At 31.3% G+C, this 13,957-nt stretch overlaps 1 protein-coding gene across 4 annotated transcripts; it reads right to left on the bottom strand.

Moving 5' to 3' along the window:
* Window positions 1–461: 461 nt before the first annotated feature.
* On the bottom strand, window positions 462–12,084 carry LOC124424593 (ubiquitin carboxyl-terminal hydrolase 7). 4 transcript variants are annotated; one of them, XM_046963884.1, is made up of 18 exons: window positions 10,900–12,084; window positions 9,308–9,406; window positions 8,846–9,118; window positions 8,607–8,725; window positions 8,390–8,524; window positions 8,113–8,307; window positions 7,850–8,021; window positions 7,570–7,762; window positions 7,319–7,478; window positions 6,917–7,111; window positions 3,801–4,022; window positions 2,964–3,258; window positions 2,564–2,783; window positions 2,301–2,468; window positions 1,683–2,187; window positions 1,306–1,377; window positions 1,142–1,244; window positions 462–854 (listed from the first exon to the last, which is right to left on the bottom strand). In XM_046963884.1, exons 1-18 carry the CDS (start codon window positions 11,498–11,500, stop codon window positions 730–732), a joined length of 3,852 nt encoding a protein of 1,283 aa, XP_046819840.1. In that variant the 5' UTR covers window positions 11,501–12,084; the 3' UTR covers window positions 462–729. The 4 variants fall into 4 exon arrangements, with proteins under 4 accessions (XP_046819840.1, XP_046819841.1, XP_046819843.1 ...); XM_046963885.1 differs by having other exon boundaries at window positions 1,142–1,238; XM_046963887.1 differs by having other exon boundaries at window positions 462–833; window positions 1,142–1,238; window positions 10,900–12,083.
* Between the last annotated feature and the right edge of the window lie 1,873 nt (window positions 12,085–13,957).

The raw sequence follows: 13,957 nt of genomic DNA, 5'->3' as shown, positions 1-13,957 counted from the left end.
GGTCACCGGAAGTACGCCCTGTCGATCCGACCATTGCGTAAAATTCATGATTTAATTCGAAAGGATAAATTATTACAATCCAGTGTATTATATTATAATCATCATCATTATCATCATCATGATCATCATCATTATTATCATCATTATCATTATCATCATCATTATCATCATCATCATTATCATTATCATCATCATCATCATCATCATCATCATCAGCATCATCATCATCAGCATCCGTGTTTCCATGAGACACAATATATATATATATATATATATATATATATATATATATATATATATATATATGTAATAAATATATATATATATATATTGCTCCGTGTCCATGTTAGCAGTCTCTCTCTTTTAAACAACCGTCGTATACAAAGCTTAGATTTTATCTTTCGACATTTTCCCTTTGTTTTGTTTGTTTGTTTGTTTGTTTTTCTACGACAATATTAAAATCGCGCGTGTTAATAACTAGCTGTATTAACGAATAGTACACATTTCGTAACATTTCCAATCCTGTCTCTCATCGTGCCGTCTCTCTCTTCTCTTCTCTTCTTTTCTTTTTTTTTTTTGGTTTTTTTTCTTTTTTTTTTGTATTTTTTCTTTCCTTTTTTTTTTTAGACACACTCCTCTCCTCTTACTATACAATCGTATAAATTATATATGTGAGTGGCTGCCTAATTTCAAATTCTTCTTTTTCTTCTTAACTGCGCCCGAAAATTTTTAATTGTAAATCTTAATGGCCTTTTCGAGGTAGTTGATACGAGAGCGCTTCGGCGCTTTGTTGACGTGTTCCAGGCCGAGCCAGGGCCTATGTGGCGATGTGCCTGCGTTTAAAAGTGGATAAACTACAACATTTATTCCTTATCAGAGTCAATTATTGAGAGAATATAACCAAACAAAACAAAACGAAAAAAAAAAAAAAAAAACAAAAAAAAAATATGTATATATATACATATAGAATATTTATATGTCAATCATCATGCAGCATTAAAATTGTCTCTATCAGTAATTAATTACGCGTATATGAACTTGCGTGCTTAATTCAACTAGTAGAAGAGCTCTGAAATATATGTGTGTACATTTTTTTTTTTTTTTCTTTATATTATAAAATTATAAAAAGTATTACACTTACTACTTTGATTCGGATGAGTTTGAAAATCGGCGATGTCGATGCAATAATCCGGGGATTCAATAATGAATTGTGGTTTGCCCATCGTAACCACCGCGAACTTAAACTTCAAAGTTTTTTTATGAATTCTCATAAAAGATCAAACAAAATTAGATTAGGATGCCTACCTTTTCGAATTCCTTCTCTTGAACTCCGAGTTTCTTTAATAGTCTGTCCTTCATCTTTGGAAATGGTTCACCCTAAAAAAAAAGAAAAAGAAAAAAAAAATATTTACCTATTGAAATATATATCTGATATTTTCATTTTATATATATATATATATATATATATATATATATATATGAGCTGTTAATTTTGAAAATGAGGCATCCATTTTTTTTTGTTTATAAATAAAAACACAAATTTTATGTTAATTTGTAATAAGAATTAGCTTTAATTATTTTTCTTTGCAAAATGATGTCCCATTTTTAATATTAACAAATCATATATATATATATATATATATATATATATATATATATATATAAATATAAAGAGTGCTCACGTGTTTGATTTTAAAGAAGAAAGGTATGCCGAACGTTGAAAAAACGTCTTTGTGAAAATGCGCAACCGGAACTAGCATTTCATCGTCAGCCAAATTGAGCTCGTCAGATGGAACTTCTTCTATCCTGTACATTTTAGTGCCCGATGTGTTTAAGGTATCTAAAAGTACGTCGTCTCTAGGACCGGGTAACAACTTATTACAATTGATTTCTAATATCCTTAATTTTCCTGAGCCATTTTCCGATAATTCCACTTGTTTCTTAGCCTCTTCCAATAAAGTAGCAACAGTCCCATTTTTATTTGGATAAAGGATAATTTCTTTTTCCTCTTTTAATGATGGTCCAACCCATATACATTTGAATTGCTTTTTATTTTCAAGTTCATTTACTCTAATACTAAGCTGCTGGTAAAATAATTTCTTTACTTTTGGTTTACCATATGAAAACAATTCTTTGAGATTGCCCTCGAAATTACATTTCAATGCAGATCCTGGAGAATCCTTGTAACTATAATTAAGTAAACATAAACATTAGTGTAATATACATAAAATCATACAAACGTTCACACACATATATTGTTATTATGTCGAGAGCTTTGAAAAGGTCCATAGAGCGCTTACCTTTGACACCTAAAGAATTGTAAGAGATATGGATCCGTGCCCACGCGTTGTGCTACGGCATTAGCCATTTGATCGTATGACATTCTTAATGAAAGCTCCATTGTAAAACCCGGATCGTTCGGAATAGTTTTATCACAAAACGTAACTTCTACCCTGGAGAATAGATCCCTGAAAATATAATACATAATATTAATAAATTCACTCTCCATATATTTATTTTTTAAGAGAATTACAAAAAAAAAAAAAAAAAATTATATATTTACTTAAAATATTCTTTGCAAGTTGGAAGGTCATATTTTTTATTATCTCCCTCCTTCTGAAATACTATAATATCACCATCCATTAATTCCTCAAGTACTTTCTCCAATGGATCCGACAGGTTGTCTATTCTTTCAACTAAATTTGGTTTGATTTCTTCGTATAGTGCTAGTTCTGTATCCGGTGGAAAGCCAGCTCTTTCATTTAATATTGGTATGAGTTCCACTGCACAAAATTGTCATAATAAATATTTTTTCATTGGTACAAAAATATGAATTGTATATTAAAAATTATTAAAAGCAATATTATTAAACTAAAATATTACGATAGAAAGTAATAAATAAATGTTTTTCTATATTATAATATATTATTTAATAAATATAATTTTATTTAATGTAAACTTACGAACTCTGGCTACCACAGGCATATAGTGGTGACCACAATAATGGATTTTTTTATTTTTAGGATCATACAATTTAAAAAACAACAAAACATCGGTATCTTTATCAAAAGGTGGTAATGCTGTCAAATCAGAATCTGGTGGGACGAGCTCTACAAATACATTCCAAGGATTCGCGTTATCCGCACAATCGTATAATGATTTTTGAAGGTCAGCTTCTGGCTCAATTAACGTTGGTCTGCAGGTCTGATTCGTACGTATACTAAACGGCCAAACGCGAATCTGTTCTATCGGATATCTCTGTAGAAAGAATTGAAATATCATAAACATATTCATACTCGAAATTATAACATAAAATATTTACATAAAATATAATAAATTAATGAAGAGAGAAAGAGAGAGAGAGAGAGAGAGAGAGAGAGAGAGAGAGAGAGAGAGAATCAATTCTTACAAATACATACACATATATAAGAGTTGTAAGATATTAATTAAATTATCTTTTTTGTCTCCTTCTTAAAGGAAACTTAAAAGTCAATTATAATTTACTTCATTAGATAGGATTCTTCTATATCTGTCTCAAGTTAAAAAGAAAATTTTAATGCGTTTACATTTGAAAAAGCAAATTGAAACGAAACTCTGATGGGAACATCTTTCGTTATTTTAATAAATAGAAAAATAATAATTAATTTCCTAATATACCGAACGCGTTTTGATAGATATTTCGAATAAAATAATATTAATAAAATTTTATTTGTATAATCTATTCTATAATCTATTTTATTTGTATTAATTGTATTCGCAAACGAGTTCACGCCTAAATAATATTTTGAATAAGCACTTACCAAACTATCACTTAGAAGTTCAAGAAACTCGTGCACAGTTCCCTGCTTACGTACGCGAAATACACGATATGATGCGTGTTCCGGGTCGTAGAGATCATTTCCTTGGTGACCATCAAAGCTATCCTCAAGAAGAACGTTAATTGTCATAAATAAGGGCGCTTCTGATCTCTCCTTTCTTCGTATTTGTTCCAGCCTCTTCTCCTCTTGAAGTCTCTCCACCAGCTAGACCAACAAAATTAAAATTATCTATGTGCAAGGAATGTTTGATTCATCTGTCATATTCTTTTTCCTTAAACGTTTTTTTCTTTTTCTTTTTTTTTTCTTTTTTTTTTTTTTTTTTTTTTGAAATCTAAAATTTTTAATTTTGAGAAAAATAATTATGTAGGAGAATTAGTTAAATTATCATCATACTTTTGAGATTCGAAATTGAGCAACATTCCAAACATCAAAAGAATGAATATTGTTTGATCATTTACATAATTTTAATTTTGTTCATCTGCCGCAAATATCGACTACCAAAGTTAAACATTTACATTATGAGAATTATTCAGTGGGGAGCGATGGATTCACTTAAGTATGATATATACATGCAATATAATATATATGTACATATATACATATATGTATATATATATATTATATGTACATATCAACAATTTAATTTTCCACTGTATATATATATATATATTTATATATATATATTTTTTGTACTTCTATCAAATTCACGATATCATAATTTTCTTTTTAATTCTTTTTTCATATATGCATAAAATGCTCAAGCAATTATATGAAATTATAAAAAGAGATATATTAATTTTCCTGTTTAAGATATGTACATATCAAATCTTTTATATGTAAAATAGAATTGACATTTATGGAAGAAATGAATTATTACTGATGTAAAATGCTTAATAATTGACATTAATAATACAAGAATAAAAAAATAAATAAATGAATGGCCACCACTCGTGCCGAATAATAGCAGAGATGTAATGTGTAACTATAGTAGTGTGGAGATGCTCTGTTAGACATTTGTCGAATTAATGCTCAGTTATATCTGAACATTACATATCGTTCTTTCTATTGGTGAACAGATATTGAAACGGTGTAAATAACTAATGTAGATTCAAACTTTAAATTTTCTAGCATCTAACAGTTTATTCGTTATTTTTTTCATTTTTATATATAAAATAGTAAGTATAGCATTTAAAGGTATTCCACGATTATATCTACCATAACGTATCTATATTATTGATGATAGTTTGCCTCTTCTTTCTTTCTATTTAATATTATGTAACAACAAATAAATAGATAAGCATCTGTTAAGAAACATACTCACTATTAACATTGAGAGAATTTAATTAACGAGTTATTTTTGTTGTTGTTTGTTTCATTGATTCCGACTTTTGCGAAGCACAAAATTCTTGATTCATTATTTATATTGATTTGTAAATATTGATTCAAGAAAATGAGCAAAATGTAAATATAATAAATCACATTACTCATCGCTCATCAAACAATCCTTTTAAATAACGAATACAGTGTAGAAGACATAAAAAGGAAGCCAAAAATACCAGATCTATTGTTCTCTCATTTTAAACTGTTACTGAATAATATGCATTATTTCATTGTATTAAGTTATATATGTAACTATTATCACTGCACTTACTTAAGACTTTCCCACTGTTATTTTCTTTACAATTATGCAAACATATCCATTTAAATTGAAGATATGTGTGTGCAGTTTTCATTTTAAGCTTCAACATGATACTACAATACAGTCATTAATTCCGAATATATTATTTTACAATGTTTATTACAATAAAATCATTTAATAATCATTCCAAGGCTTGTCCCGTTATTACCCCAATAATCAGGCTTTAGATTAATTTGATCCTACTACAGAGTCTTTGACAGCGACTAAAGTGCAACGCGTATCTTAGAATATTGACTCTCTTCAATTCTCATAAATCTATCAAAAATTTGTCTCATATCTTTTTTTTTTTTTTTTTTTTTTTTTTTTTTTTCTATATATATAAAATTATCAATTCAGATAAAAATAAAATAAAAATCACAAATAGAATATCTTTTCTCACGTCTCGATCGTCCGTACAGAAAAATCTCTATAAAAATAGTTGGAAAAAAATAAAATAAAATAAAAAGGAAAAAAAAAAAAAAAAACAAGAAAAAAATTTTAACAAAAAATTAAAAAAAAAAAAAAAAAAAAAAAAAAAATAAGAAAATGAAAAAGAAATATTCTCTAAAAATTATACAAAACAAATCTCTATATAACATGATTTAGAATACATATCTTTGCAAATAGATTTTACATATAACTTTATAGAATAACTTTGATCTTGTATTACGCAACATCGTATGCTTTGTAATAGTAAATAATGCACAGGCAGCACCGTAAGTAAAGTGCTACATATATTATGAAACATATTATACTTGTGTATATGGGAACAATTTACACGATATTTACTTCCCTCTCATCAAGAGTATGTGATAGAGATAATTACAAATGCTTAAAAATATATGTATATATGTACGGACAGCAAAGTATTAATTCGATAAAATTGGCAAATCTTACTTTCTGATCAGTCCACGTATTTAAAAGAATAAATAGCTAAAATTATGTTTTGCTACTTTTATATATATATATATATATATATATTTGTATATATATGTATATATATAAAAAAAAAAAGAAAAAAGAAAAAGAAAAAGAAAAAAAAAAAAAGAGAAAAAAATATTAATGAAGTTATAGCTAATTTTAAGTATATGCTGTTTTCATGATGTTTGGTTTGTTGCTTTCATACACTGTCATTTTTAGTAATAATATATTATAAGCAGACTCGATATAACTTTAAAAAGTCAAATCATTTTTGCCGGAAAGCAATTCATATAATTTACAAGTTGTTCCATCTAGTCATCTATCCCATTTCTGCAAGTTAAAAGTCATGAATACAGAGATTTGGGTTTCGAGGATTTTGTGTGCACGGACGAAGAGACGCAGTTTCTGTATGCGAGTCTTTAATTGTATCAGTTGCGTCTTTGTCGCGTTCAAGGTCGCTCAACTCCTGGGAAAGCTCTCTTTGAAGGACGTTTCTGACCTCTTGAGGTATATCCTCTTCTTTGACTTCTTGCAAGACGTTTTCCAACTCGGAATTCCTTATATAAACCAGCATATATGCATTAGTACAATGTTTCACAGCCATAGACATGTCCTCATCTTGACCACCGTAGTTGTGTTCAATGGCCTCTTGTTTTGTACACCGCGAGACGACATCATCATCGAACTTGCACCACTAATATAAATGAAAACATTTAATCGAACTATTACAAGATATCTTCTTTCATATATTTGTAAAAATTTTACGAGAGAACGTAAATATATCAAAATTTTACGTGTTAAACGTAAATATATCAACGATCTTTGTCGACTTTTTTTTTTTTTTTTTTTTTTTTTTTTATTTTTTTAAGGAAATTTGGAATATAAAAGAAATTTAACTTACTTTTCCATCACCACTAGGATTAATAAATACGACGTAATGACCACCATGATTGTCACCACTATGTACGAGAACCGCATGCAAAGTATAATCTGCACTTCCTCTTGCAGGATCTTTATTTTGCAAGTACTTGTCGAGATTAATTTTTTCATAGAATTCAAACCTTCAAAGACGATCTCATTTCATTAAGGATTATCGTACTTGCATTCGTTAATTTATATTTAAAGAAAATTATTAATTTATATATCACTAACCTATCATTAAATTTAACCGAGCAATCTGTTACTGGGTCATACTGAAATCGCATTAAATGTAAATGTAAAACAGGAGGAAACGATGAGAAAATAACACCTTTTTCAGCTTCTTGCAAGCCGTGTTCTCCTGCATCATATTTGTTATCTCCATCAAGACTTTCAGTGCTCACATAATCACTAAAAGATTCGTAAACTGAAATACAAATAATATGTAAAGGGTTACAAGAAATATATTAAATAATAAGATTAAGTCAATCATGATAATCTTAAACACACATACTGTTTTTCTTTCCCTTTATGTTCAATTGTATATCATAAAAAGTTTCTTCTCTCGTGGACTTGTATTCTATGTTCTTGCATTTAATAAAGGACATCATTTTTCCTTCAAATAGTTTTGGCACTGTACCTTCTACACACGTACCTTTCATTTTGCTTTCTAATTTGTCTAACAGCTGTCAGAGAATAATCAATTAAATATTTTGTAAAATAACTTCATTATCGCAAAGAGAAAACAATTTATTTTCCCTTGATATTTTAACTTACCACACGTAAAAATTCTTGTACGTCATGCTGCATAAAAGAATCCAGCGTTTCCCATCCAAAACTTTTAGTCAACTTTTTTGTCCCAACAGGTTTGTCAGAAAATTGCAATTCGTGAAAAACCCTTTGTAAAGCTAATGCAACACTTTTGCTGGAATCATCACTCTCAGTTGGCATTTTATACACTGCTTTACGTAGCTAGAAATTTTCATTATATCATATTACATGTGAAATTTATATATCATATTAAATCAAATCATATAATTGATATTCAATATACCTGATTAGTGAAGTACAAGGTCTGAAGTAAAGAATTCATGTAACATGTAGCTCCTTGATTTTTTAAACCTACATGTCCTGTATGCTTTTTACTATCCCAACAAACACCATGCGGTGCATCAGCTATTACATGAACCTATGTATTATAAATTAAAATGTAAAAAAAAATACATTGTTTAAAACATGACTGATATGTAATAACATAATAGTATATGAACCTCAAGAGTTATACAATCATCTTTGATAAAACCTTTATCTGGATCCAATACTTCATGCCATGCCATGAAATGACTAAATCCCCAGTCGTTTTCTCTACTATAGAAGAGATGTTGTATCTCTACAATATAAATTTAAATGTTTTAATTATGTTGTATTATTATCTTTAAAAAAGAAAAAACAAAAATATATTTTTCATAACATATCATTTGCTATTTCATATTAATTGTATTATACTTACTTCTACTGAAAGGTGGCTCTCCTTTACAAGATAAAAGTCGAAGCTCTGCCGTAGCAGAACAACTCCATGAAGTAGATTCGCTTTCTCCGTTACATTGTAGGAAGAAACCAAGCGATTTTTGTGTCTGTCTTTCTTGTGTTGGACTAGATCTTGGCATCACCATTATTTTCCATGGTAAATTACGAACAAAACAAGCAGGTGACAATTGAGATTCTTTCATTTTTGAAATATTTTCAACTGTGTAACGAAATGTGGCCTCCGATCTTGCTTCGTCTAATAAAGGAATAATAGAATTACAATCTAAATACATTCAATGTCTTAATTAAATTAAGGCAATATTAAGGTATTATAAATCTAAATAAATTAGATAAACTGGAAAAGGATGAAAGCCAAAAAATGTCGTATATATTAATACAAAATGTATAATGTACATTTATAAGCATATATGAAGTAACAACAAACCTTCCTCCATTTCTTGATCTTGTACTATAGACGCTAATTCTTGTTCTCCATTAATAGGACGGCTCTCATTTGTATCCCCACCACCATCATTTGGTGTTTCTACAAAGTACAGTCTTCTTTAGTTTTACCTTTCCTTATAGATAATGAAATACTTATGATAGTAATATCACAATATCTGAAAAATTTTAATTTTCCTTATCATTTTCACTTTAACTATTTCACATGACAAAGAACAGGAATCTGACTAAGAAATCAATGAGATGAAAATGTCAAGAAGTAAGGTTATCTGTAAATGAAAAGTGCATTAACTTCAGAAAGATATTTTTGGAATTCTGCTACATATCCCAAGAACGTATCATCATAGTGGTAATATATAATAAAGGCATTACCATGGAACAAAATTATACACCCAAGCAAATCATTTTTTGCAATTTATCATATATCAATTAAATTCTCAATACTTTTAATAACATTTAATTTCACTATCTTCCATATTACTAGAAAACAATTGAATAATTATTTGAAATGAATAGCACAAAATCACCAATTTTTTTATATGTTTAAAATATTAATAAATATATAAAAATAGAATAACTATCATAAAGGGATTCAAAAGGAAATAACTTACAGGTCCGATACAACGACTATCGAATATAAAGAAATGTTAACACTTCCAAATTAAAATAATATAATAATCGAATTACAATACTAATACTTTCTAAACAATATTAATTATCATTGCATCGAACTAACATACTAAGGGTATACAATATCAAAAAAAAAAGAAAAAAAAAATAACAACTAAAAAATAAGAAGAAAATAAGAAGAAAATAAAAGGAAAATATAAAGAAATACCTATGATAATATTAAAGGAAACAGTCATTTTATGGTGCAATAATTAACCGTTTAAAACAAAGATTAGATTCTGTATGACGATAAAGTATATATTGTAAGTTCAGCTGATGGGAGAAAAACTGGATCTCTGTTCTTTAAATTTTCTTTTCCTCCAAATTCCGTTAGAACTATTTCAAAATTGATAGGTTCTCGGAAAAAAAAAAGTTTACTAATAAACCCCGCCGTTATATAGCATCTTGCGGAGAGAACGTGCATCGTTCGCTACAAATTGTATATACATATAAGCGTAGAAAGGGGGAAAAAAAAAACACGTCGAATAATTTCAAGAACATCGTATTAATATAAACGTGGCGAGTAAAGTGAACGGATGTATTGTCAAAATAATGCAAACGTTTCTCGACTTTCTCCTATCTCAGTATAGAAAAGAGAGAGAGAGAGAGAGAGAGAGAGAGAGAGAGAGAGAGAGACAGAGAGAGAGAGAACGAGAGAAAGAGAGAGAAAGAGAGAGGGAGAGAGAGAGAGAGAGAGCAAGAGAGAGAATGAGAGAGAGAGAGAGAGAAAGAAAGGAAGGAAGAAAAAAGAAAAAAAAAGAGAGAAAGACAGAGAAGATCACGATCGCAAGTAGTCAATGCGTTTCGATGCGTAAGTAACAAAGAGTCATACTAATGCGTATAGACGGCGTTGGATCGGGAGGAGAGCCGTAAAAAGGTATATATCGAGAAGATCCGAAGACTCACCCTCTTGCGTGTCCATCTCCTCGACCTCGTTAACCTGAACCGGCGTCAGATTGAGCTGCTTAAGATTCTCCTGATCGTTAACGTGGTTCATCGCGATGCCAATGTTGATGGTCGTCTTGACTGCGCTAGGTACCTCGGAGGCGGATACCGCCGTCGAGGTTATTTCCGCGGATACTTTGACCGGCGCTCCTCCAGCGGTTGAGCTCCGTCTACGAAGCTGCTGTTGTACACGTATCTGCGTATTTTCGCGCGCGAGGTCGCTGCTCATCAGTTGCTGACGATGACGATGCTGCTGCTGCTGCTGTTGCTGATGCTGCTGATGCTGATGCTGTTGCTGTTGCTGCTGTTGCGGCGGTGGCGGCGATGGCGGCGGTGGCGGCGGCGGCGGCGGCGGCGAGGATGGTGTTGACGATCGCTGCTGCCTTTGGTAATCTTGCCGTTCCTCTTGCCGTTCTTCGTTTTCCTGTACCGTAGTAACTGGCGATGTATTCTCAATATGACTGGCGTCGCTCGGACGACTTGAGAACGACGACGACGACACTCTAACAGCGCACGGCGATGATTGATACTTGCTTACAATTCGCCCAATTTCTGTTGCCATCAAGTGCCCCCGTATTTTCGGGGGACGCCCACAACATATATCCCTATATTTTATATTTTCACCCTCGTGTCTTCAATCACGATGATCAGGCGGCGGCAGCAGCCTATAACACGGGCGACCACTTATTATTATCGGCAGTAGGACCTTCCTCCTCTTTCTGCCTCTCGTCTTCGTCGTTTCCTAGTCTCCTCGACGTCGTCGCTGCCGTCGTTGCTGCTTTTGCTACTGCTGCTGCTACTTCTTCTGTCGTATTGTTCTTGGTCGTGGTCGTGGTCGTCGTCGTCGTTGTTGTCGTTGTTAAAGTCTTCGTCGTTGTCGTTGTTATCGTCGCTGTCGTCGTTACAGCTGCCAACGTAGGTGGTGGTCGTAGCGATTTTAATCCCTTATATTCCCTTTGTTAATCTTTCCTGTTCTCTCTTTTGACTTTTCCGAATAATCAGCGATTCCTATAATACGCGATTTTTTCGAACACGAAACCGGCGTCTCGTTCGACTCGACGACGTTCACAAAATTCACGTACCTCCTCCTCCTCCTCCTCCTCCTCCTCCTCCTCCTCTCTTTCTCCTTTTACACTCCCTTCCTTCGCCACCTCCTCCTTCTCTTCCTCAACCTCCACCACCACCTCTTCTTCTTCCTTCTCCACCTCCACCTCCTCCTCCTCCTCCTCTTCTTCTTCTCCTCCTCCTCCTCCTCCTCCTCCTCCTCCTCCTTGTCGCGCCAACAAAACGCGATATATTAATCCGTCGTACAGCTCGTGACGACGCTCACAGTTAAAAGCAACGGCCAACGTTGCCGTTGGTTCCAGTTTTTCGAACTATCTGTTTTTTCTTTTTTTTTTCCTTTCCCTCTCTTCACAATGTGCTCAGCTAAATTGTATAATGTGAAAAGATAGAGTATAATGTAAGATCGATGGAGAAATTAGACTGACAGGAGAGAAAGAGATTGACTGACAGTTTAGAAAAGGATAGACTTAAAGAAAAAGAGATAAAGAAAGAAGAAGAGAGAGGGAAACGATGAGCCGTTTATGCTTCTCTTTTACTCTCAAGATACCCTCTCTCGCTCGCACATGCTCACACTCTTACTCTCACTCTCTCTCTCTCTTTCTCTCTCTCACTCTCTATCTCTATCTCTCACTCCTTTCCCCCGTTCGGTAATTTACACCTTTGCGCGAAAATAAACAAAATGGCGACGATGTAGTTACTCTTGGTGCCGTCCGTTTCTCTACCTATCCGTTTCCCTTTCCGTCTCGATTGACTTTTTTATTTCTCTTTCTTATTATTTGCTCTATTTATTACCCGTGAAATTTTGTCTTTGTGTTTTAAGCGAGAACTATAACGACGAATAGAAGACTCTCTCTCTCTCTCTCTCTCTCTCTCCCTTTCTTTCTTTCTCTTCTCGTTGCTCGACTTGATGCAATCGACAAGCTAAAACGAAAAAATAATATATCTTCAAGGGTGATAGGTTGGCAACGACCAATCACAATATTCCTTTTTATATTCGTCCACTGAAAGTACCTTTAATTAAAGCGTATATATACATATATATACTTTATATATATATATATTATAGTGTGTGTGTATATATATATATATATATATATATGTAATTTTAGATAATAATGATTAGAGAAAATAATGATTGAGTATACGCTCTATTAAAATGCTTTGATCAGATTTATGTTCGGCAATCTCTAAAAAAAAAATTTCCCTAGTTTTTAAGCTCTCTTATTGACTGAAAACGTAGGGTATCTATGTACGGGCTCATGCGAACGAAAGAATTAGATTTTAGTAAGTAAATTGAATTAAATAAATGTTACTGGATTTTAAAAATATAATAATGTTCTAAATGTTTATTAAAATTTATCTAATTAGATATAAATGCTCGAAAATTGAAAAAATGCTTTAAATTATATCATCCAAATTATTTGTATTAACTACAAATAAACGTGTCGCTTTATATAAATATAATTACGTAGATTTTATCCATTCATCAAGGTCAACCACACTAATCTCGTCAATGTTTAAGTAATTTAAAAATAACTTACCAAGAAATCAATCGAATATCGATTTCATTTCATTTTTATTTAATCAGTAAATGCTAAAATAGAAACAATTATTCTGTCGTCATTAATCCATTAGCATACAAAAATAAAATTATTTCGTTTCATGCCTTTATTTTTCTCGAATCCTTTTCTTTTCTTTTTTTTGTGTTCAAATAATTATTAACATTTTTAACATTAATGTATGTAAAATTGCGGCATTAAACACAAATAATATTACGTATGAATATATGTATTTGCGCATATATGTAGTTTTAAAAGATTCCAATGTCATCGTTTTGATTCACGTAGTAACACTTCCGGCGTGAGTTTAAGTATACTATAAAAAATATAATGAATATATGTATATACATACATCTATTACATTAGTTTAAATCAAGAAGTCTCACAATGCCTTG

Source organism: Vespa crabro, chromosome 6, assembly GCF_910589235.1.
Source record: "Vespa crabro chromosome 6, iyVesCrab1.2, whole genome shotgun sequence".
NCBI lineage: Eukaryota > Metazoa > Arthropoda > Insecta > Hymenoptera > Vespidae > Vespa > Vespa crabro.
Note: the sequence above shows the minus strand (reverse complement) of the source record. Positions and strands in the feature narration are given on the sequence as shown.

Bases quoted from the DNA above. Each gene is read 5' to 3' on its own strand.
- LOC124424593 (XM_046963884.1), bottom strand. From the start codon at position 11,500: ATGGCAACAGAAATTGGGCGAATTGTAAGCAAGTATCAATCATCGCCG. The intron at 8,525-8,606 runs GTTCATATACTA...TATAATACATAG, and splicing joins ATGATTGTATAACTCTTGAG to GTTCATGTAATAGCTGATGC. The intron at 2,469-2,563 runs GTAAATATATAA...TTATATTTTCAG, and splicing joins ACTTGCAAAGAATATTTTAA to GGATCTATTCTCCAGGGTAG.